General features: G+C 44.6%; 1 protein-coding gene across 1 annotated transcript in view; it reads right to left on the bottom strand.

Moving 5' to 3' along the window:
- pard3aa (par-3 family cell polarity regulator alpha, a) overlaps nt 1–26230 on the bottom strand; it is a gene marked incomplete at both ends in the record, with an annotated part of 345696 nt that overhangs the window by 175229 nt on the left and 144237 nt on the right. Inside the window, 4 exons of the mRNA XM_080544006.1 lie at nt 3101–3540; nt 6563–6688; nt 16984–17067; nt 17996–18111. Of these exons, the coding sequence (XP_080400132.1) occupies nt 3101–3540; nt 6563–6688; nt 16984–17067; nt 17996–18111 (766 nt within the window). The remainder of the gene's footprint in view (nt 1–3100; nt 3541–6562; nt 6689–16983; nt 17068–17995; nt 18112–26230) is intronic.

Raw genomic sequence — 26230 nt, 5'->3', positions numbered from 1 at the left:
CTCCTATCCATGATAGAGAAACTGTCGAGAGTTAGAACAGGACAACATTGGGCAGATATTCCTTCTCTCTCTCTATTGACCTTCTCCTCTGGTTTTCTCAGTGTTTAGTTTCAGTCAGTGTCCATAAAGGCCACCGTTCTGTACCTTTTCCTCCGGCCTGCAAACAAATTACCGGAATCAAACATCCTTTGCATTAGAAGATCACATCGTTAATGGCCTCCAATCAGGCAATTAGCGGAATGCATCTCTAATAGCCCTGCAGTAATTAACCACTGCTCTGACGTCTTTATTTGGGGTAATAGACCGTAATAAAAGCAATTGTATCCCTTTTTGGATTAGTCTGAATCCCCGTTCCAATAAGCCAATTAAATAGCAAACATGAGGAGAAGCAGCACATTAAAATGAGTCTTAATGGCGTACGTACGTCCTTTTCGGGCTGCCTTATTTGATTAAGGCACTCTTGCTAATTTCTCAGCCAGGAACAGACTGCTACTACCATGGCTGCTGCTGTTGTTCCGTCCCTCGCGTCGGGCTCTTTAGGAGGAGTCAAGTCAATATACACACAACTAGTCAATGAACGCCGGACACAGATTCATTCTATTCTTATTCTTTTGATGACTTGTGAACATCATCTACAAATTGTTTGAGAATCTGTCCAAAACCGTGTTTCATCTGAGGGTCATTACTTTAAAGTAACATCTTACTATAGGCCGTAATGTTTTCCAATGTCTTCATATGGTTTTTAAACAATTTACAGACACGTACACACGGGACATGTTCATTTCAACACTGGAACAGTTCAAATCATATGAGAAACACATTCTGACACTTAAACAGCATAATCTGAGAATTATGGGGGTGGTGTTGAGTTATAACATGAACCAGTCTGCCTAGTGCAAATAAACCCAAACTACTGGCAGTGGGCTCTCGTTGGATATGAACCAACAGTCATTTGGTGAGGCCTTGCTGTTCGAATGACAGCTAGGCCTGGGTAAAGGGAGCTAAAGCAGGTCCACCACGCGAACTAACCGTCCGAATAATAAGCACGATATCAAACTTTCAACAGTGCCATGAACAAATTATTCCGAACCCGTGCGAACATATTGCAGAGAGAAGTGACTGTGTTCCTTGAGAGCACGTTACTTCTAGCCTGCTCTGCTGCCTTTGCGTGCTATTCCCTGAAGCTCTGCCTGATGCCTCGTGCCAACTTTCGGCGCTCAACATCTGCTCCATCAGAAAACACGTAGAGCGAGGGAGAGAGAAGAGAGAGAGAGAGAGAGAGAGAGAGAGAGAGAGAGAGAGAGAGAGAGAGAGAGAGAGAGAGAGAGAGAGAGAGAGAGAGAGAGTGCCTCCAGCCAAATCACCTCACTATTGGTTAATTTCTCAACTCACTCTTCTTCCATTCAGTCAGACAGTGGAGTGAGTGGAAGGCTGGAGGTTAATAGCATCATGTACAGTGTTCCTCATGGGTACAGGAGGGATGTGTAAATGCCAGGCTGGCACACACCCACACACACACACACACACACACACACACACACACACACACACACACACACACACACACAGACCCACACCCACACCCACACCCACACCCACACCCACACACACACCCACACCCACACCCACACACTTAATAAAAGCTGATGGGTGAACATACCCCTTGTTTCAGAAAGTGGGCTCAAAGGAATTTCTAGCATGTCTGAACGTTACAGTAGGTAAGTGTTAAAAAATAATCATACGGCCATCATAGCGGTGAGCTAACTCAATGGTGCTCCTGCGGCAGGCACAAGTTGATGTGTGAAGTGCTGCTGAAAGCCACCACCAGGTGATGACAAGGGCGGCTGTGGCGCAGAAGGTAGAGTCGCCGTCTAATGATCACAAGGTTGGCAGATCAGCGGTTTGAGGCCCGGCAGGCCACATGTCGAAGTGTCCTTGGGCAAGACTGAACCCCCAGCGCCTTGCATGGCAGCTTGCCGCCACCGGTGTGTGAATGTGTGTGTGAATGGGTGAATGAGAGGCCGTTGTAAAGCGCTTTGGAGCAGATTTGGAGCGGCAAAAAAGGCGCCATAATAAGTGCAGACCATTTACCATTTACAAGAGCTGTGAAAGACGTCTCCAATATTTGGCAAAATGGAGCTGATTAGATTGCAGAGTGGACCTTTTTAAGATATCAAGATAGAATGGCTAACTTAATAAATGACAATGTTGGACTAAAATGTTCAACAAGTCTGAAAGTGAGCCTGGAGTCAAGCTCGACTTGAGAACCAGCCACAAATGCTCAACAATACCCCTGGTGGTTATTTCACCACAGAGAAATACTTCAAATAAAATGGGTGAAAAAGTTGACTCAAGACTGCTGTGGTGATTCCACCACGCTACCGTCACTCTGACCTACCGTATGTTAAACACAAACACAAAAACACTTTACTTCCTATTTTAACATGCTGTGAAGTGTGATTACTACATTTGGGAGAATTATATAAGGAAAAAAGAAAGGCAGAAAGATAGATAGATAGGTGTCGAGAGTAAGGTAGAGGTAAAGAGGCAAAAGAGAGAGAAAGTTTGCAGGCTAGCGCTGTGGTTAAGCATCATACATCCTACGCATCTCATTCTAAGATCCGTCTTTTGAAGTCTGTCACACTCGATAATCATTGGAGGATGGGCACATACTGTATATATATGTGTGTGTGTGTGTGTGTGTGTGTGTGTGTGTGTGTGTGCATGTGTGTGTGTGTGTGTGTCTTAGCTCTCCAGACAGCGCTGTGAAATGCTAGGACGCTGCTGTGATGCAGAACAAATGGGATTTGAGCCTGTACGTGAGATAGTGGGGAGACACTAGATAGACTGAGTCCCTGACAATAAAATATGGACTCTTTGAAGTCCTGTATTAGTTACACAACACTCGGCTCAACTCCAGCAATGATAAGGGATGGACGTTTGAGAGATTTCATCTCTCGCCGAAGTGAAGGAAAGTCATGTGGAAAGACCGTATTTTTGTCTATTATGAATCGACAAGTACACACAGCTCTAATCATGTCATTTGAGTATCTCGCTATTTTTGCTGTCCTCTAAAATAACAAAGACTAAAAGTCGTTACCTTTCTTTAGCTGGATGGTACATCTTCGGCCCATTTTTTTGAAGTAGCCCGAGGAATGGTTGGCACTGACTTTCCTCTGCAGGGACGGGGAGGGGGCGTGGGAGTTCTGGCCCATGGGGTCGTTGTGAGGTAACGTGGGGTTGGGAAGCCCCTGCTCTGGTTGTGGTTGGGGGGTCGGATGGCCCTCGTGGTTGTGGTTGAGGTTGGGGTGCGGTCCTGACCGGGACATCCTCTGTGGGCTGGGGTCCAATCCTAGCACGATGCTGCCCCTGTCCCCGGAGGACTGGGACTGATCCGGATCGGAGCTGAAACTGACCCTCCCACAGGGAGGGCTTAGCTCGCTCTGGGAGAGCTCCTCGTACCGGTCCTTCATGGCGGCCGGTACCACGTGGAACACGATGACCGGGGAGCGCATGGCCTGTCTGAACATGTTCTGAGCTCTGAAGGAGGAGAGAGGTCACCAACACAAACCGTTACATTAGACACGACTTGATAACAGTATAATGAGGTAACGTGAGACTGATACTGTCCATAGATAGAAACCCATAGAGAGGTAGAACAGGTAGAAGTCACAAGGTCAACCATGGGTTATCAGAGGCTTATAGCAGTGAAGCAGTTTGAAACCAAGACAAAGTTAGACATTACTAACAACTATTAGTTGTCTGCCATTCCCATGATGAGTTTAGGCTCAGGAGGAGTGATAGAGAAGCATTAGCATGACGATGTTAACAGATTGAGAGCTAGTCAACATCATGTTTTAGATTGAATGAATAGGTAATATCATAATACTGTATGTTGTATGAATGTGTGTGTTTGGAATGAGGCGAGGGGTGAAGTGTTCACTAGACAACAAAATAATCCAAACAATAGTGATGGAACATGCAGCTCATTGACGATAATGTGGTTACAGTCTCCAAAAACAAAGACTACTCAGAAGTCTGTACTTCAGATCAAGTCTCATATTAGTTTGGAAACAAATAACAAATAAGACAAAAATAAAAATGCTTATTTTTTTTTTCTTCCAGGGCACGGGTATTGTTTAGTCTTGAGCTCCGGCGGCACTTAGCATATAGATAGTCTGGCCTAGAGCGGCCCCGTCCTGCGGTATAAGAGGATAAGGGCCTTGGGTGGAGGGATAGGATTCCAACAATCCTACCTTGTGTTCCCAGCCCTCCATTATCACGCCCGCGATACCACACTGAACCCATCCAAATGAGTTATTGACAATCGCTAAGCCGCTTCCGCCATAATAAACAACACTTCATTTCGTAGCGGTTTCACCTCACAGTGCAATGCAGAAGACACTCTTTGGGATTTGGGTCTCTCATTCTTATGGTAATTTCTCAGAAATCACGTAAACAGCAGACTATGGAGTAATGAGCAGCGCAGTGACACTCCAGTAATCAGCCACCACCCGGGTCTGATTGAATAATAAATTACCCCATCAACGCATCATTACATTTAGTTAGATTAACCGCCTCAAAATATTTATCCATGCAAAACAATCCAATAAGATTAGAATATCACTTTGAATTATCTCTGTACGGTGCACAATCAAACAGAAAGAGAGAGAGAGGGCAACGTTATTTTCTTCGGCTGCTAATTTCCTTTGTGAGTCATATGAGAGTGGCTTTAAGCTTGTGGATGCCAGGCAGGGATGTGTGTGGAGCGATACAAAAACATTGCTCCCTTGTGGATTTTGTTTTCAAAGCACACATAAGCCTCTTTCACAGCAGAGAGGGCTGCCAGGTGATGGGATGACAAAAGCATCACAATTTGCAATTGCAAACACTTAATTGAGTGGCCAAGTGTAGATGATGAAATTAACATAAGGTATATACAATAGTTTTTTTCATTTTCAAAGCTGCACTAGGACTGGTTATAATTCTTGCCAGGTTTGCGTATCTAGAAGAAAACACATAGGGGCAGCTGTGGCGCTGGAGGTAGAGTCGGCGTCTAAAGATCGGCGGTTCGAGCCCCGACTGGCCACATGTCAAAGCAGGGCTTGACAAGGCAGCATACATTGACAAGGCAGCAGACATTGACAAAGCAGCATACATTGACAAGGCAGCATACATTGACAAGGCAGCATACATTGGCAGAACATCGTCAATGGTGCTGGTGTTTCGTCCGATGACATTTTGCGTTTCCCGCTTTAGTGATCCTAAAACTATTGTTGTTTGTTATATCGAGTGGGCACTTCAACACTTAAACTTTCCTAACATGAAAAAAAAACTGAAAACACTGTCTTCTTCAGCAACATCTGCAGTAGCTGCATATACTAACTTGAACGTGCGCGTCACAGTGATAGACATCCCTAAGAGCCAATGAAATCGGGGAGGCACACGGGATGGCCAATACGATCCCAATATGATCGCTTCTCAAAACTTTCACTACGTTGTTACTGATTGACAACACTCAACACCCAATGGGCGTCGGGGGGGGGGGCACACAGGGGGGCCAATCAGATCACAAGGGGAGCGGGTGCCACCTCGTGATCCCCCTGGTAGCTCCGCCCCTGCTTACTAGGGAAGACTGACAGTATCTGTTGTCTCTCATCCACACCCTACGGCACGAAGCCCAGTGGGGGCGCTTTCAAAACCCCGGCCAGGCCTCATCCTCAAAACACCTGAGCCTGAGAGCTTCATCCCAGACTAGTACAACTACACATCCCATCAGCGGCAATAATCACAGCCTTTTCTTCCAGCACTAAACCACACAGGAGATACCTGATGGAGCGGATATAGCCAGAGCCACCTCCGTATGCTGAGTCTGGATCAGAGCCTGGACGAGATGCAATCTATCTCTCATCCGTGACTCAGCACAGATATGACTTTATACAGTAGGTGTGTGTGTGTATGTGTGTGTATGTGTGTGTGTGTGTGTGTGTGGGGGGGGGGTCTTATATCTTCATTCCACTTTAGGAAATGGAGAGAAGCAATAAATCAATAGACCAGAGGTGAGGCAGTGGTGCTAAAGTATGTAAGCTTGTTTGGCTCAAAGGGCTAGGGGCTGTTATGAAGGACTATGGCTCGGAGGGCTAGGGGCTGTTATGAAGGACTATGCCTCAGAGGGCTAGGGGCTATCATGAAGGACTATGGGTCATGAGGACTTCATGAGGCAACACAGAGGGCCACACTACACGACACCTACGTTGTCTCTTGTTGTGTGTACTGTATCTGGAAGTCATAGGAATGTTAGCTGTTAGCCTTGAAATAAACTTGCACAACAGATTGAAATCACAGAGTTCAGAGAGAGAGAGAGAGAGAGAGAGAGAGAGAGAGAGAGAGAGAGAGAGAGAGAGAGAGAGAGAGAGAGAGAGAGGATATGGTGGTGATTCTGAGGGGAAAAGAAGAGAGTTAGGAGAGTTAAGAGAGTTAGGAGTTTGGAAGGCAGGCCAGGTAGAGGATGAGTCAGACCCAGTCAGGCCCGTCTCTGTGAGGCAGAGGGCAGAGGGCTTACTGTTCAAACCGGATGTTGCGCAGATCCCCGTTATTAATCCGGACGATACAGTCGTTCTCCTGGAACAGACTCTCCTGCTCGGCTTTGCCCCCTCTCTCCAGGCGCTTTACTAACAACCCCAGGGTCCTAGAACGTTCAGATCACACATGTACAGTCACTCAACAGCACACACACACACACTTAGGAACTGAACCATTACTTATCATTCTGCAATTACACTTGTCCTCTGCATCATTTTTGTTTGAAATGGGGGTGATTGTCAGACGGATGGAAGGAAGTCATAGCAAAATGGCAGGGCATAGGTAACACAAAAGAAAAAAAGGTTAAGATTGTTACTGGAATCAAGGCATTGTAGTAGTCAGAAGCAACCTATTGAAATAAATGCTCTTCCTAAAACATTGCCGAGTAGATCGGTTAAGGCGGTTTCATCAGTCCTTCCTCAGTATCCCCGCATCAGTATCATAATTGCAATTGACCTATCGCTAAGCCACGCCCCCTATGAAAACTCGGACAAACAAACAACGCTTCACTGACAGTGACCGACTGACCGACCGTGACTGAATGACATTCAATGACTTACAATGGCGGGAGTTGGCAAATTTCTGATTTCTGATTTACCACAGCAAGTATAGTAGTACATGTTGTTTTTTTAAAGATGACAAGAATATTTCGTCTAGAAGCTTTTCACCATCAGATATTAGCGAGTTGTTTGTCCGAGTTTTCTGTCTGTGGTGACTTGCTGTGATATGATTGGACAATTTCTATTTTGGGGGCGTGGCTTAGCGATAGGTCGGTCCATTGATTACTGACACCGACATCAACGTCCTCATCTTTAACCATGAGGGAAGTTGAAATGGGATTCCTGCCAGGAAAGCTGTTGTGTCAAATAATTCAGCTCTGTCCCTCTCCCCTGTGAAGGACATCTCACTGATAATCCCGACCAGGGGACGATCATCTTATGGCTTCAGAGAAGACGCTGCTGTTGCTTTGGCCAGGGGCTTAAAAAGTGAGCAGGCAGCACTGTTATAAATACCTAGCCAGCGACACAGCCTGCCATCTCAGCAAGTCCCTCCAAAACAGCCAACCTTTTTCCTTCCAAAAAACCTGCTAAATAAATACATCAGAAAGCACCTTGGGGCTTTGGCGCAGCCTCCGGATCACCAGTAGCAGCACAGATATGCAAAGAGATCTGATTCACACACAGACTCCAACTCCCCGTCTCATCGGGAGGCAGCAGGTATTGTGAGCTCAGACTTTTTCGCTGTCACCTAGGATGGAAAGTTTTAAAGTCTGAGGCGCCAGAGAAATACCAAAGCTAAGAAAACTTGTGAAAAAGAGTCAATCGAATATTAAGTGGGGGATTCATTTTTCATGTACATTTTCTAGGGTATTTCTGATGCGAAAGTAATAGTGTCCACGGACCTTGGAGGGAGGGTGAAATACTCTCTACTGACAATTAAAGTAGCGCACGGAACAAAAACAACAGCAACGCAATGGGTCATTTAAATAAAAGGTCATTTTCTCCAGACGAGGCCAATTCAAAGAGCTGGTTAGCGTTTCAGCCGAAGAGGGTGCGAAGTGCGAACCCTCTTTCAGATCATTAGTTTAATTGCCTGTATAACACGGACATGCTCAGCCACACTACAAACTCATCTCGCTCCTCAATAGGGGTAAATGACACATTACTAACTTGGAGTTAAGTGGTTACAAAAGGCCTTTTTTTCTGGACCTGGCCTTCATAAGTTGTCTGAAGTGGGAGAGAGCAGACAGGAATGATGGCCGGTGTGGAGGCAGACACAACTGTGCTTTCTTTATCTTCATAAATGTTATCTAAGTAGAACATGGAGATCTGGGGGACACACTCTAGCCACTGATCTGAGGCCAGCATCAGCCTGGAGCTTTAGGGCTTTAAACCCAAGCAGAGCTTCTTCTGACATATTCGTCTGTGGTGATTAGAGATAACACAGTGGTCTTCAGTGCTTTCATAGAGATACAGATTTCACAGAAGTGCCTTCATTAAGATTAATCCATTGCCACTCTCTGTCTCTCTCTCTTGTATAGGGTTAGGGTTAGACTAACAGGAGACTTTCTTCTTTTTTTGCTAAGATTTAAATCTTGGTCATCCAGTAATGGACCTATCGCTAAGCCCCCCTTGTAAATCTCGGACAAACAAACAACGCTTCACTGACAGTGACTGACTGACTGACCGTGACTGAATGACATTCAATGACTTACAATGGCGGTGGGAGTTGGCACATTTCTGATTTCTGATTTACCACAGCAAGTAATAGACATGTTTTTTTTTTTTTTAAAGATGACAAGAATATTTAGTCCAGAAGCTTTTCACCATCAGACATTAGCGACTCGTTTGTCTGAGTTTTCTGCCTGTAGTGACTTTTGCTGTGATTATGATTGGACAATTTCTATTTCGGGGGTGTGACTTAGCGATAGGTCCTTTGTTGGAGTGTGCAAGGTTTAATACAGAGACCATTCATCTGCTACTACAGTGTCTTGTTCCTGGGGTATGGAAATGAGTCAAGAGACACCAGCTCGGAGGAAACCACCTGTTCCCATCTATTGACTTTAATTGAATAATAATGCAATCAGTCTCCATGTATGCACTGCAATTATGTCTGCAGCTTGTTTACAGTTCACACTGGTCATGGAATGAGATCTCATTACAGAACAAATGCATGTGTGTGTGTGTGTGTGTGTGTGTGTGTGTGTGTGTGTGTCAGTGAAAGAGAGAGAGAGAGAGAGAGAGAGTGTGCGTGTGTGCTACAGTACCCAGCTAAAAAGAGCCAGTGGCAGTGCAGTGGCAGCAGACACAGTGAGTGTCTTGTCTGAAACTGGACGTCTGACCCCAGCGCTCCTCGTCTAGACAATAATGAGATAGCCCTCTGTGGCTAATGTCTGTTGTCCTGGAAGAAGAGCTGAAGAGGCCATTAACATGATCTGACTGGCAAGCCTTTCTGTCTCATCATTCAGTATAGTGGTAATTGAAGGCTCGGATAGTCATTAGTAAACATCTTAGCTGAGAGATGATACAGAATTATGAGGCCACGCGAAATATACTGTACATGATATGTGAACTTCTACGGAGATGTGACCCACTTTGACTTTGAGTGAATGGGTTCTAACAACCAAACAAATAGGGAAAACAATGTTTTGTTAAGTCTCATACATCAATATTCCATCTCTCTTTACTAAGTCAAACGACCTGTGACCTGTGTGTCGCTGAGCATCACAGGCTCCATAACCGAAGGTCAAACACATGAATAATCCATCACGTCAGCACAATGCGACGGAACTACGCTATTGTTAAAGACCAAAAAGAAACAGAATGACACAACAACCGTCGACAACACATAGCCCCACTTAATTTCCGCGATCCGAGGTTTCCCTTCTTCTCCCGGTGTTACATTTCATTCTGCATCGGTCTGACCTTGGGTGGTGTGCCAATCCATCGGACCGTGTTATAAATGAGCTTTTAGGTTGATTACGTTTTCCATTTCCTGCCTTTCTGAATATACTATGAACTCAGATAGATCCAGCATCACGCTGGTGTCATCGCTATTCTTCACGGTGAAGAAAATAGTCTCAGTTGTGGGGGCTTGTGTTGTGATTTCTACCCACTGTGTCACCGTCATGCCCGAGGACTGACGAGGCCCATCGTGTCCTGTGGATAGAGCTAGTCTGAACAAAGGAAACGGAGCGACAGAACACAGGGCCCACAGAGCCCGCGGAGCCTGCCCGTCAATAACAAAACCTTTCATCTTGTTCATTTCTATCGGGTCCTTGGAGCGGTTAAAATATCACTCCCACAGGCCAGGGCCCAGTGTTTTTTTTTTTTTGGAACTTAGTTTTTATTTCAGTTTCAACAACTTGTACAATCATGTCATGTTTTGTCTACAATTCTTTCCATTCTTATAGCTGTACACATATGGTCCATGGATGTGGTTCAAAGCATGACACACAAAGCAAAAAAGAGCGATCAACAAAAACATTGAGATGTCAATGACGGAATAAAATTAAAGATTTTGAAAAGAAAGAAAGAAAAAGGGTAGGGTCGGGGGGGGTTGGGTCAGGTGGGGGTTGTGTATGTGTGTGTGTGTGTGTGTGTGTGTGTATGTGTGTGTGTGAATGCAATGCAGGCATATATCTATGTGTAGTGATATGAAGTGAGTCTAGAATACAGAAATATACGAGTCGAGATGTGTGGAGGGGTTCACTGTATTAATATGGACATAACCGGGCTCCATCTTTTAATAAATAGATGTTTCTGGAGTCTCAGAGTGTATGTTATTTGTTCCATCTGGTAGATTTCCCATACTTTCTCTGTCCACATATTGTATGTAGGGGGGTCTGGTTTTAACCACTTAATTGTAATGCATTTAATTGCTGCCGTTAGTAATATTTGTAAGAGATATATTCTTGCCCTTCCATCAATGCCTTCAGGTATAACTCCCAGTAGTGCCATCTTTGGATCTTTGGTAAATTTTTGGTGGAATACTGCTTCAAGGGCCTCAAACACCTCTTCCCAAAATGTTCTTAATTTGGGGCATGACCAGAATATGTGGGTGTGGTTGCCAATTTGCGTACTGCAATTTCTCCAACATTTATTTGAGTGTGTTGGGCCCATTTTAGCCATTATTTCTGGGGTTCTAAAGAATCTCATAACCACTTTCCATTTGAATTCCCTCCATGTATTTGAATTGGTCACTAAGTGTGCTTCAGTGCATATTTCCTCCCATATGTCCTGTGATATGTCAGTATTCATTTCAGTTTCCCATCTCTCTTTCCTCTGTAGTGTATTATTCAAATCCATGGATAGAAACCTTTGGTAAAGGTCACCTATAATTTTCTTATTCTCGTTTCCTTTTTGCAGCTTTATCAAGAACTCTTCGATTTCAGTGGGCTCCAAGACTTTATTCCATTCTCTATGTTTTGTTAGGAAGCTTCTTAATTGTAGATATCTGAAAAAGTCTGTGTTAGGGAGCCTAAATTCCTCTCTTAACTGTTCAAATGATTTAAGGCTACCGTCTTTATGGAGTTGGTGCAAGTTAGTAAGTCCATGATCCGACCAATTTCTAAACCCTATATCTGTATTGGAGGGTTCGAAATTTTTCATAAGACCAATATTGGATAATGCTGAGATTGCTTTAGGTAAGCCAAATGACAGTTTTATTTTCCTCCAAATCTTTAGTGTGACTCTGGTCCATTCACCTAGTTGAGTTTCCTTTAGAGGGACATCTATGAAAGGCAAGGTCTGTAAGGGCATCGAACATAAACTTTTTTCAATGTTGAGCCATCGTGTATATGAAGAGTCTTGGATCCATGCTGTTAGAGGCTTTAGCTGGGCCGCCCAGAAGTAGTATCTTAGGTTTGGGAGTTTCAGCCCACCATATGGTTTAGATAGTTGTAGTGTTTTAAGTCTGATTCTTGGGCGCCTTCCTTGCCATATGAATTTGGAGATGAGTCTATCCCACTTATCAAATGTGGATTTGGGGATATCAATGGGTAGCATCTGGAACAGGTATAGAAGCCTAGGCAGCACATTCATGCGTACACTCTCAATACGGCCCAATAGAGACAGGGGAAGTGTTGACCAGCGGTCTAGATCTTTACTGATATTTTGGATTATGCTTTTGTAATTTGCATCACTTAGGTTTTCTAACAGTGAGGGGATTTGAATGCCAAGATATTTAATACCATCCTTGGGCCATTTAAACTCACTCTGGATTTTGATAGTTTGTGGAATTCTACCTCCTATGTCCATAGCCATTGTTTTATCAACATTTACTTTATAACCCGAGAAGTATCCATAGTTGGAAATAAGATCTTTTAGGCGTGGGATTGTTGTTGCAGGTTCAGTTAGATAAAGAAGCACGTCATCTGCATACAATGATAATTTATGTTGTTCCTCATTTATTGTCAGTCCCTTTATGTTGTCGTCGTCTCTAATGAGCTGTGCCAGTGGTTCAATACTGATATCAAACAGCAGGGGCGACAAAGAGCACCCCTGCCTGCAACCCCGTTCTAGAGTAAATCGGTCCGACAGAAATCCATTCACTTTTACAGCAGCTTGTGGATTTGAATATAGTGTTTGAATCCATTTTATAAAATTGGGGCCAAATTTGAGTCGTTTTAGAGTTTGAAATAGGTATTGCCAAGATACTCGATCGAATGCCTTCTGGGCATCGAGGGATAATATCATTGCTTCTTCCTCCTTAACTTTAGGGTGAGTCATAATATTTAGTAATCTTCTTATGTTGTCCCCGTAGTATCTTCCCTTTATAAACCCGGTCTGATCGGGGTGGATAACTTGTGTGATAATGTTATTGACGCGTCTTGCTAGGATGGCTGTTAATATACGTAGGTCGGTGCATAAAAGTGAGATGGGTCTGTATGATTGGCATTGGGTGGGGTCCTTGCCCTCTTTATGTATTACAACTATTGTTGCGTCCCTCCATGAGGGGGCCGTGGTTCCAGATTGCAATGTATGGTGGTATGCTTTTAGCAATAAGGGACATACTGTCTCTTTAAATGTTTTATAGAATTCATTACTAAACCCATCCGGTCCAGGACTTTTATTGTTTTTTAGTGTAGAGATCACTTCTTGTATTTCCCATTCTTCAATTGGTTCATCTAGTTCTTTTGCCATAGGTTCAGATAGCTCTTTTAGTTTGATGTCTTTCAGAAATGCTGTCAATTCATTATCATCTGTGCAGGTGTCCGTATTTTTGTAAAGAGATTTATAAAATTCTGCAAAAGACCTTGAGATTTCATCAGGTTTTGTGAGAGTCGAGTTATGAGTTTTTAATTTCTGTACTATATTCGATGATTGTTGTTTTTTTAGTCTTAGTGCTAATAATCTACTTGCTCTGTTTCCATTTTCATAATATTTTTGGTTGGTAAACCTTAAATTGCCCTCAATCTTTTCAGTGATTAGGCTATTTAGATCCCTGCGTGCTTGTTTGAGAGCATTAAGTAGATTGGAGGTTGGTGTTCTTTTATGCTGTTGTTCAAGCAGCCTTATTTTATCCTCTAATTCTCCTTGTTTTGCTTCTCTATTCTTTTTTTTCGCGCTCGCGTATGAGATAATGCGACCTCTAATGTATGCCTTAGCACAGTCCCATAGGATGAGAGGTGATATTTCAGGTGAGTCGTTAGTTTCTAGGTAATACTTTAGTTCAGTTGTTACAAATGTGATAAATTCCTCATCATTTAGAAGTGATGTATTTAATCTCCATTGTTTGGTTTTTGGCCTGTGACCTATGTTCCATGATAATGCAAGAGGTGCATGATCAGATAGAGTAATTGGTAAGATCTTTATGTCTTCTATCCTGTGTAGTTCTGCTTTGGGTGTAAAGAAATAATCAATTCTCGAATAAGATGAATGTCTGTGCGAGTAGAAAGTAAAATCTCTTCCTTTAGGGAATCTGCTTCTCCAAACGTCCACTAGGCCTGATTCTATCGACAAGTGTTTAAGCATTCTACTCATTCTAGAAGTGGGAGTTTTGGAGGTAGGTTGTCTATCCATTAGCTGGGACATAACACAGTTGAAGTCTCCTCCCAACAGTAGGATACCGGAGCTGTGTTGTATTGCTGTGTTAATGACTGTGCTAATGAAGCCAGGCTCATCCTCATTTGGAGCATATATGTTCATGAGGGATACATGTATCCCATCTATAGATCCATTCACTAAAATGAATCTTCCCTCAATGTCCTTGTGGACCGTTGTTGGTGTAAAGTTAACCTGCCTATGTATCAATATAGCCACTCCTCTCTTTCTACCTGACTGATGTGATGAGTAGAACACGCTGTCTGCCCAGGATTTCTTTAGTTTCTCATGTTCCATATCCGACAGGTGGGTCTCCTGTAGGAATGCTATCTGACAGTTGGCTCTTTTTAGCTGATTAAGGATTTTCTTTCGTTTTATAGGATTGTGAAGGCCTTTAACGTTATAGCTTATGACCTTAAGTGATCCCATGGTTCAGAGTAAGAATTAGGGAGGATCTTAATTTTACCTGTAGGCATGGTGATGGCAAGGATAGGCACATGAATAGGAGAAGATTGTGAACTGCATGTAGTACAGTGTCTATGTGTGTGATTGTGTGAGTGTGGGTGTGTGGATATATGAGGGGTGGGTATGGGTAGGAGGTGTGGGGGAGTTGGGGAGTACATATAAGGGAAAAAAACAAAATAATGCAAGAGAAAACAAAATACATAAACATACACGTTGCTCTTATTCTTCCGGTATGATCCCTGTGGAACAGTGGGATCTGAACATAGAAATAAAAATGAAAAATCCGGACACTCAACCGACATGAGTGTCTGGACAGACTTTTGGGACATGGTCCCAGGCTGCGAGTCTGAACAGGCAGCTGTGCGAACGACCTTTAAGAGGGTTCGCCTTTGCTTGGTTATAGTACCAAACAGAATAGCTAGGAGTAGTTTGTTAACATTTCAGGCTCCCGTCGAACCTTGAGGTAAAACAAATTAACCTTAATTTCGACATTGTCGAATATATTTTACATTGTATATGTGTATATAAAGAAATAAGAGTAATAATAATGATGTCTAGAGGCAGAAATAAATAAAAGGATCGGAGAGAAGCATTAACGCAGTGGAAATTAAGAAACAAATAAAAACAGTCTCCTGGTCAGGTAATTTTAACTTCCCTGCCCCTTATGAATAAACAGATAGATTATTTCCCCCTTGGGGTAAGTTTTAAATTGAACTAACATATGTCCAGTCTCCTTCAACACTTGCATATAAACTGCTGTGAAGAACTACAATAACAACAAAGGGGTGGCATTGACGATGGTAATATATTTAAGCAGATATCGTCCCGTCAAAGTTGGTCTTGTAATGCCACTGAGACCCACTGGTCTGTGGCTGGGGGAGACCTACCCTGAACCTGTTGCCGGCATGACGTTCTTCTTAACGTAGTCCATCGCTTTGTCTGCATCTGTGAATTCCTTTTCTTCTCTGTTGTGTGTGATGCGGAGTCGGGCTGGAAACAGTATACCATACCGAATGCCCTGACGGTTGCGCAGCAGCTTCCTGACCTCCGTGAACGCAGCCCTGGCCCTGGCGACGTTGGCAGCATAATCCGGAAAGATGGCGATGGTCTGCCCGTTGACCCGGAGAGGAGCTCGAGTGCGCGCACAGCTCAGCACCTCGACGCAGTCCTGGTAGTAATGGAGTTTAGCAATGATGGCGCGTGGTTTCCCCTCCGGTCTCCTCGGAGCCAGGGTTCTGTGTGAACGATCCACAAGCACATCTCTATCCAGTTGTAGCACTTCCTTCAGTAGTTTCGAGACCGATGCAGTAGAGCATGATCCATTCGTCTCGGCCACCCCTAGTATTCTGATGTTGCATCTCCTCATTCTTCCCTCCATGTCGTCGCATCTCTCTCTGAGCCCGGTTACCTCTGCTTTCAAGCCCGTCACCGTAGTCCGCAGGTCCACCACCTCGTCCGACCACGTTGACAGGCCGCCCTCCACCTCCGTGATTGTAGCCTTTATTTGGTCAATCTCAGACTTAACCGCCGCAGTATTGTTAATGATTTCCGATTTTACTGCTTGAAGTTCACTTTTAATATAGTTGAAATCTTCGGCTAGTGCATTTTTAATCTCTGTCTTTATCACCTCGGCAATGTCGGATTTCAGCGAGAGGAGGATCTCTGTTTTCAGCGCTACAGCGTCCATCACTGGGCTGTCTGTCCGGGGCGGAACCGTCTGAGCCGGGGTAGCTGTGGGACTCGGCGTCGCGGTGGCTTTTGGCCTAGTAGTGGACGGAGTGTACTTATATTTGCGCAGATTTGCAGCCATTGACCCCTAAATACACAGACTTTTGATTTTAGGAATATGTTAGAGACAGGTTTCCCAGTATTTTGTAATGTAGAAAGCTTATTAAATTAAATAAAACAAAAGTCCGACGGGAGCTCAAGCGAAACACGTTCTACTCCATTGCCCGCCCACCGGAAGCTCGGGCCCAGTGTTTTAAGAACAGAAAAAGAAAAGAGGGGGCGCTTAGGTGGCGTAGTGGGTTAAGCGTTGACCATGTAACCGCAGGGTCCCCGGTTCGATTCCGTCCGGGGACATATCCTGCATGTCATCCCTCCTCTCTCTCTCACCCATCCTTCCTGTCGAAATATTCACTGTATCTATCAATAAAATGAAAAATATGAGTGGGACTGCCCCACTCAGAAAGAAAAAAAAAGAACAGAAAAAGAAAAGAGGCAATGGAAATAACTCACAGGAGAGCAATGGAGATAAGGTAAGTGGTAGAGAGCAAACAGAGACTTTAGGGACATGTTGAGGGTTTGAGGACATTTCGGGGGAACAGGTGGAGTACAGGCGTCAAGGAGGCGAGCTGGGTAACGGCGTAGGCGGACAAGAAAGCTGCTTTACCTTTTGTCCTGCGCACTGACGGGCACTACGTGGATCCCCAGGGGCCCGCCGCCATTGGACACCTCTACTGGCTTTAGCATGTCCCTGTGGGACAATGATGGACGGGGCAGGGGGGTGAAAGGGAGGAACACATGCATGAATAAAACACAAGAGGAACCCCCAAAAATGGAGAACAACAACAACAACAACAACAAAACAAGACGAACAAAAATGGGGGGGAAAGAAAAAAAAAACACAAAACAGGATAACATGACAGGTCTGGGGATGGATGCCCGAGCTAGGAGATGTCTTCCAACTGAGATTGGCTCCGGCCTTTTCTCACACGGAGTCATCCATTACACAGTCAACCATGTGAACCTGGGGGTCGATTAGAGACCCAAATAGAGACTCCAATTAAGTGATTACGATCAGATACTGGCTATGCGGTAACCTATCCCAGATTAATTGAAAACGTTTGACAGGAGAAGTGCTTCATCCCTGCAGATAACGGGTGGAGTCAAATAAATGAGACAAATACTCTGTGGTAAATCACATGATGATGATGATGATGATGAAGATGATGACGATGATGATGATGGATACATGCATTGTGTGTAATGCAGTCTTTTAAAACAGAGACTAGTGATACAGTAACTGTGCTAAAATAACAGTCTCAACACGACTGTGTGTCCTTAAGTAAGGAGTATGTAACCAGTATTACAAGGTAATAACATATTAAACAGTGTAGTAATAGTCTAATAGTCAGTAGTATAAGTATGGGCTAGTATCAGAAGAAAACCAGGATGTTAAGAGCCAAAGTTGAACATCAATAATGAGTCAGACAAGGAATTAATATCTTGATATTAGCAGAGGAGTTTTGTTTGTAAGCCTGGGCTACAAGTAACATTCAGTCAGTCAACAAAGTGTTAATTGTTAATGACTGAAATGAATGCATACTGAACGGTACGCTTGTCAGAAGAAATGCTCCTAGTACTGGACAGGAGCTGGGTGAGTCCATTCCGTGTTAACTTACTCTAGAGATAACCCAGACGACTGTTCCACACAGGAGTCTGCCCTTCCCACAGGCTCTATCCTTCCGTTCCTCCCCTCCTCCTTCCCCCTCTGTTCTTCTTCCTCCTCCTCCTCCTCCTGTACACAGGAAAAGAAAAAGAGTGGAGAAAAAGCAGTAGGTGAAACAGGAGTACATCATCAAAGACTCTTCACCTCTGGCAGAGGAGCTGGGCTGAGTGTATGTCTGTCTGTCTGTCTGTCTGTCTGCCTGTCTGCCTGTCTGTCTGTCTGTCTGTCTGTCTGTCTGCCTGCCTGTATGTCTGTCTGTCTGTCTGCCTGTCTGCCTGTCTGTCTGTCTGTCTGTCTGCCTGCCTGTCTGTCTGTCTGCCTGTCTGCCTGTCTGCCTGTCTGTGTGTCTGTCTGTCTGTCTGTCTGTCTGCCTGCCTGTCTGTCTGCCTGTCTGTCAGTCTGCATCACATCCTCCTCTTTCCTCTCTTATTTTTTTCTTAAAATCCAATTACCTGAAGAGAGGAGTAATGGCCACTGGTTTAAATCAAAGGACGACTCTTAACGTTAGACAGTCTTGAAGCTCTGTGAAATCAGAAAATACAAAAAACAAAAGAACAACACAAAAAAAAACAAAGTGGCCCGTAATCGATTACTCATACTCAATCAATCAGGGGCTGGGCGGAGCCCGGTTGCCAGGTCTTACGGTAATCTGATCAAGCAAAAGGCAGGATGGAGGCAGGGTCATTTGTTTCTTTCACTCTGTTCATTTAATGTTGCCCTTTTTCCAGGGCCATTAGCCATTACCTCCGTGCCTGCTGTTTACAGACATGCAGGACTCAACAAAGAGACGTCTGTAGGCAACAAGCTGCCGTCTCGGAGGAGAGAGGAAGTCTTTATACTGTACTTAGTGGAGATAGCAGCCTCGGTATAGACGGGATTTATTCGAAATTTGATGACATATACAAGAGTGTTTCATTGAAAAAGAAGAGAGAAAACCTGGGACGAGGTGCCGGTGACGGAGCAGAATAAAAAAATGTTTTGACAAAGGCTAAACCGTCAATAAAAATACACTTTTTGCATCTGGAACGAGAGTGTGCAGCTTCTACTTCATTTTATAATATACAGTAGTGTTACCAGTAGACTAAGATCACAAGAGATGTATTATTCTCAAGGAATCACCACCAATTCTCATATTCATATGACTGATTCATATTCTTGAGTTTAATAGTGAGATATGCATAAAGATTCTAGCTTCACCAATCTCTAAAAGGTATAATGTTATTCTGAGAGGGGGAGTGGGTTAGTGTCTAGACAGACACACATGGAGAAAGCCCGGAAACGGTTTGTTAGCCACTAATATTAATATGTCGGCTTCCTCACCCCTCACCTCCCCTTCTCGCTGAAATGTCAAGCACATCTAAATAAGCACTTTCTGCCTCTATATGGAAATGCGTTCAGCCCTTTCAGAGTAAGGGACCTTGGTGACACGCTGGGGTGGTGCCCGGGAGACTGGCTTCTTATTTATTTATTTCCGAAGGGGAGGGAAAGACTGACATAAGGGGTCACGCGTATTTCATCAGGATACCTTAGGAGGGCCCGTCTATGAAAATGAGTCAATCACCTTTGTCCCCCCCATGCAGGGCCCCGCGCTCTGCTGTTTTTAATTATATGTCAGGGAGGTCCCCAGGTGCCTCATGGCTTTATTCATGTCATTTGTAGGGGCGGGCGGGGCGGGGGGGGGGGGGATACAGTACAGTGTGGCTGAAAAGATCTGGCAACCCGAGGAAAATGCTTGAATAAAGAATGTGCGGAGGCTTCTGGGAAGAGCGGTGACGGAGTGGAAGGGTGTGATAAAAAGAAGGAGAGAAAAAAGGAGAAAAAAAAGAGAATCTGATATCTCAGGTGGAATACATTGACTGGGGGAGAAAGGGTAAAAAGTCGGAATGTAAAAAAAAAGACGAGCGTTTGCATCGAGCGCGTGGCGAGCGTGGATAGCGGCGAGCTCTCGGGCACGTTTTCCTTTTGACGACGGTAAGACGTCTCCGGGGAGTGGAGGTGGTTCACATTCATCATTACTGACACTGACAAGTAATTAACTTCAATAACAGTTGCTCTCAGCGACAATCTTCAGCCTTGTTTGTTGAGCTGCAGTTTTGTACGACATGAACGCGTCGCGCTAGCGGAGTATCTCTATTCAACAGAACGACCTGTCTGGCGGAGCGATGATGGAGGAGGAGAGGGGGAATAATAGGGGAGATCTCAGCGATTAGCTTTCATCCCAGCGAAGAGTTGAGGAGGTACTGTATTTCTATTCTCATAACAGTGATGGTTGTGAAAGAGAGAGAGCAGGAGAGAAAGAGGGTGAGGGGGAGAAGGAGAGGGGGAGAGGGAGAGGGAGAGGGAGTGGGAGAGGGAGAGGGAGAGGGAGAGGGAGTGGGAGAGGGAGAGGGAGAGGGAGAGGGAGAGGGAGAGGGAGAGGGAGAGGGAGAGGGAGAAGGAGAAGGAGAGGGAGAGGGAGAGGGAGAGGGAGAGGGAGAGGGAGAAGGAGAGGGAGAGGGAGAAAGAGGAGAGATGTCGTCCCCCTGAGGATACCTCATGACTGACTGACTCAGAATCAGTGTGTCACTCTCCCCTTGTCACCAAGGGCAAAAAAACGGAAGCCACATGCTGGCTGCCAGCCCCCTGCTCTATTGTCCGTCTCTGTCTCGGTGCCAGCGCTAAGCACTTTGTGACAGGGGAAGTAAGCCAATAAACTAACAAGAAGCATCCCCGTCCCTCAACCCTTCACCCCCTCTCTCTCCATCTCATTCCTCTGAGCGGAGGTTGGCCCAGATGATCTCTTCCTGGACAGAGAAGCCAGAAGATGTGGCGGTTTCCGTGGCAGAGCGGAGAGAGGGCCTGAGACCACATCTCTCAACGCATGGGGGGGGGGGGGTGGGGGGCTGTGTGTGGGCATGGGACTGGTACAGGGCCAACAACCTCTCCAACAATGATAGGAAGCCCGGGGTTAGCAGCCTGGCGATCAGACAGCCAGTGCATTAGATTATTGAAGCAGATATGAAAGGACAGACTGGGGAGGGACCGTAAAAGTGCTGAGCGCTGCTTCCTTTCACGGATTGAGTGGACAGAGGGGAGGGGGGGGGGACTGAGTGGACAGGGGGGGAGGGGGGGGGGGGGGGACTGAGAGGGAGGGGGGGGGGGGGTGAAGCAGCTGCTGGGTTAGAGATATATCCTCAAAACACATGCGCACGCACACACACACAGACACACATACACACATACATACACATACACATACACATACACACACACATACACATACATACACACACACACACACACACATATATATATATACACATACACACACACACACACACAGACACATAGGGTAACACACACACACATATATATACACATACACATACACATACACATACATACACACACACACACACACACACACATAGGGTAACACACACACACAAACACACGTCCAGCCCTGTGGGAGGGTTGGGGTAAGAGTGTGCGAACGATGACCTGTCACCTTCCATCAGACCCCACACTGAAGGAAACCCAAAGTGTGTGCTGTCTCGACAGGCTTCGCGCGCACACGTGTGTGTGTCATGCTGTTGCCATAGGCGACAGGAACAGTGGACATCAACAAGGTCACAGGTCAGAGTGTAACACACTCACTGACAATGTAATGTGTGTGAAACGCCGTTATCCCCGACAATGTCGCACATTGTCAGACAATAGCCGTGTGAATGAGTCAAATGGAGACCAAAGAGCATGCTTCATAACTCTAAATAGCGGGGAGGTACTGTAAAAGTCCAATAGAAAATATAGGGAAACAAGACATTTAGCAGGGGCACAATGATCGTTGAAATATTTACTAAAGACTTCCCCTCATAGCAGCCTGTCTAAAAATAGGGTGCGGTAATGTATTTCTACTAGGTGGCGTTATGCCCACAAACAAACACAGAAAAAGGGCCAAATGAAACAAATGCTTTGGCGTGTGAAAAGAAAAAACCCTTTAAGTGTGATGGCGACATCCCGACTTGCGAGAAAAACAGAGGCTTTTCTCTCATTCCAGAAGGTCAAGGCCAATAATTGTATCGCCATTATGTGACTGAGCTAATGCAGTTACACTGAAGACCTACAGACAGATGACGCCAAATGAAGACTCTTGCGACATGGGTGTCACCATAGCGCACAAAGACGGACTTCACAAAGGGGAGCAGCTGGTAAGTCCTCATGTTCCTATTACTGCTCCCTTGACCTATCAGGGATTACAGTCAGTCACACACCACGATCTGAGACATCTTTAGCCATTGAGGCCACAGTAATAAACTAAAGAGGATGGGCCTCAGAAACCTAGGGCATTTTTTTTTTTAAATCAGTGAATTACATGACCATGTTGTCTTCAAGGTTTGTCAATCACATCATTCGGACTGGCAAGTTTAAAAAACGTCCAAAAGTCATCGGTATTTCAAACCATGTTGATTTCAGGTCGTGTCAGCCTCGTCATAACTCTGTCAAATTCAACATATGTGGATTGTGGACTGTCCAAAAAGCCCCTTCTCCTCAGAGCAAACAGCCATTAGCCCCAAATTAGACCTCAGAATGGCACTGTGATTAGATTGAACATGACTACTGTCCCCCATGTCCTTAATCCTGCGTCTGACTTAGGTCATTTGAATTTGCCATCTTAATTACCCCATTAAAAACAGCCCATGAATCAACCTAGCTGGCATTCAGAGACACTTATTTACATTGATGTCGGTTAAAGGAATGTTAAAAGGGCAAAAACCAGAACCGATATCATTTGTAGACAAAGAGATGGGTCCTTATAATGTAATTTATGTTGCTGCCCCGCTTTTTCTCTCTGGCAGTTATGGTTTGTTGGTGAATGGGAGGGCATAAACCATACTGTCAATGCACATTTCCTAGAGTTATCATCACCATAACATGATCATTTCCAGATGAAGATAACTCCTATTCATTTCAGAATTCGAGGTTCCATAGTGTTGATGTTGCATTAAGAAGACATCGCCAAAGCAAAAGCACAAGCACAATCAAGAACTTTGTCAGGCGGTGGGAAATGCAACAATTACAATGACTAAGAGGTCTTAAAGTACAGTGGAAGCAAATATGATAACCTATCCTAGACCCACAGTTTGTGTTATTGCACAAGTGGAATAGTGTGTTACTTATGTACACGAGCAGAGTAAGGACTTGTTAATCCTTTGGTGTAATAACACAAACCACTCAACCTCATATACAGGACAAAATAAATCCATTACTATGTAAAGCACCAGTACGCATGTATAGGGACAACTTCATTTCAAGTATTACCTCATTTAGTTTCTGTCTTTCCTGAGAGCAAACGTCATGTCGAACATAAGAAAGAAAGAAGAAATTGGCCTACACAGTAGGCCTACAATATAGTAGTTACAATGTGAGGCAGCATATAACCACTATATCTACTGCAGCATCTTGTGGGACAATTATTAGATTTAGAGTTAGTGTGGAGAGTGAACTGCACACACTGGCAAGAAATGAAAGTAGAGTGACCCGGGCTGTCACCTGGCTGGCTTGTCTTGTGCACTGTAGAGGTGCCAAGGGGAGAACAGCAGTGCTGCTCCTCAGATGAGAACGTTCACTTTCATATTAGACAGAACCAGAACCCGGAGCCCTGTTCAAAAAGAAAGGAATCTCATCCCCCACTAAGGAGTAGATGTACTATTCCTTTTGACCAAGAGAAAAGAGAGCTGAACATGGAGTTTCTCTTTCAGTTGACTCCGTTTCCCTTCACTATTGGACACGCACTCTTGTGGACCTTTTCGCTCAAACCAAAATATCGGTAAGCCAATCGGTAAGTTTGTTACCTTTGTGCAACACCTTCTTCTTCTACTTGTAAAACGCGGAGGCTACGGCTAGCACCTGAGCGGTCAGCTAGCTGCCTTCCAGCTGCCTCATGGGCTCAGCCTGCGGGGCGGACCCCCATCCGTGTGCCAGTGTGTGCCCCTCCTCCACGAACGCCTCGAGGCTATTAAGTCTTTCTGGAAGCAGCCCTTCTCAAGCAAGCTTGCGACGGATGGTTCACACCATTTTGTGGACCACAAGGATGAGAAGGCTGGGTGGCCCAAACCTGCCTCCGATGGGAGTCTCTCGGACTACCTCGACCCGAATGCTGGCTCCATTACCATGCCCAAGAGGGTTGACAGGTGTGCGTACCACACCTTACTGTATGATCCAATCTATCACAATGCGGCGCAGCCAAGCCTGTGAGTGATTTCCGGTTGCCCCTCCTGCACTGATGAAGAGTGGTTCGCGAGAATAAATGCATGTGTCTTTATAGGCTGGGAACTAGGTGACATGAGTCATCTCCTTCAGAGAACCTAGGTGGCATTATGTAACCCTTAGTTTCTGAAGATATGAAGATCTGAGATCATTTATCTGTGTCCATGTCTTTCTCTGCAATGCACCTTTTGACCTCCCCGTCCAAAAACAGGATTTAAGGTCCATAAAAGTCACAAAACAATTCAAGTGTTAGCCAATCAGATGTCAAGAATGTCAACATGGCTGCAACGAATATAGCGTTGTTAAAAACATGATCTGGAATGTCAAAAGCTCAATTATTCTAGAGATTAAGTATTGATGGATTGGCATGTATTTTCTTGAAAACGAGATTAAGTTGTGTTCTATTTCCAGTCGGTCAATTCTATATGTTTCTCCCATGTAATCAACAAAGACATAAAACCTTTAAATCTGTCTCCCCTTTTGTTATGTTTTAAGACACAGCTAATGGCATATAAGAGTTTGGGTATGACGTGGATTTTACTTTAAGTAAATTAAAGGCCAACAGGTCCTTAATGCTATTAAGCAAATTAAATCAGAGATGTGAGTAGGTTGCATTTGCCCAGATCAGGGGAAGAGGCGGGGAGTGTTGTGTGGACTCGTGTTTGGAGAACCGGTGGGGCCTGTTTCCCTCTTTCGGTCAATGGATTGCATCTTGTGTAGAATACATCATCTGCCAGCTACAATTTCATATCAGGAGCTAAGCAGATCTATCAATGACACAGCTGCCTTTGGTATGGGGACGCTGTATCGTTAAATTGCACTTTAATTAAATTAGGCCGGCTAATTATGAGGGCTTAAATCAATCATTGAGTCAATAACAAAACCTAAAGCGGACGGGAGCCTCGGACGTCCAAACCTCATCAATAATACCGAGACAGGAACGCTCTCCCCTGTTAGGACCCCGGAGGTTTAAAAGGGTTTCAATTATTGAAAATTGCCTTATCACAGTTTGCTTTTGTCCTGGGTACTTTAACATGATCCGCGGAACGGGTCTCCAAATAACAATGGGCCATACAGTTTCAATGAGAGCCCTGTGTACAGAACTGGGGGTTGTGAAAAGTGCAGATCCTAGCTGGTTTGATGAATGATTCAGCACAGTAGAGCAGCTCAGAAGGATCATTGTTCTTTTTTCTGGAATCACAAATGTCCTGTTTGTCTGGTGGACGTCCACTCATAGCACCTAATGAGGGCCTAATCTCCCAGGTCGAGAGCACCGTGGAGCAGGTGGAGCGGGTACCGAAGGATGAGCTGGAGCCTAGTCTTGAGCTGAGCATTAACTGAGCTCTGTCCTTCTTTTCGCAGATTAATCATCATTTTGAGCTTATTAAGAGGGAGGACAGTCTGCTTTCCACCGCTCAGAACATTTAATCCATCTTTCAGACGGTGAAGGTCACTGAGCATATTATCCGCCGTTATCCATAGGAATAAAAATGGGTGTTTGCATTTCAATGAAGTTACTTTTTTTTTTAAAAAGAGAGCACTGATGTGTGGGTGCAACTAAATAAACCCATTAGACAGTATACATTGCATGCATCTGTACGTACCGTACAATTACACAGATTCAAATCCTTTTCCCTTTAAAGGCAGCTCCATGGATGTGAGAGACATACAAGATCAAACCTCTGAGCTGCATGATCTCAACCTGAACCATTTCATCTTGTAACTACACACATCAAATGTGAATAGGTTCATCCAAAGTTTTCCTTTGGAATACCTCAAAGAGCCAACATTATGTCCTGTAAAAAATGGTACGGGGGCGTAAACCTGATGGTAATGTTCACAGTTAAGGCCAGCGTCTAGATAGGATTCAGCAGGATCTAGCTAGCAGGTCTTCTCTATTAGCATACTATAGGATGTTTCCCAGATTTCATCACACCTAAAC

This window comes from Nansenia antarctica (genome assembly GCF_963989245.1).
Source record: "Nansenia antarctica genome assembly, chromosome: 13".
In the NCBI taxonomy this organism is placed as follows: domain Eukaryota; kingdom Metazoa; phylum Chordata; class Actinopteri; order Argentiniformes; family Microstomatidae; genus Nansenia; species Nansenia antarctica.
The sequence above is the reverse complement of the archived record's forward strand: the minus strand, read 5'-3'. Positions and strand labels throughout refer to the sequence as shown.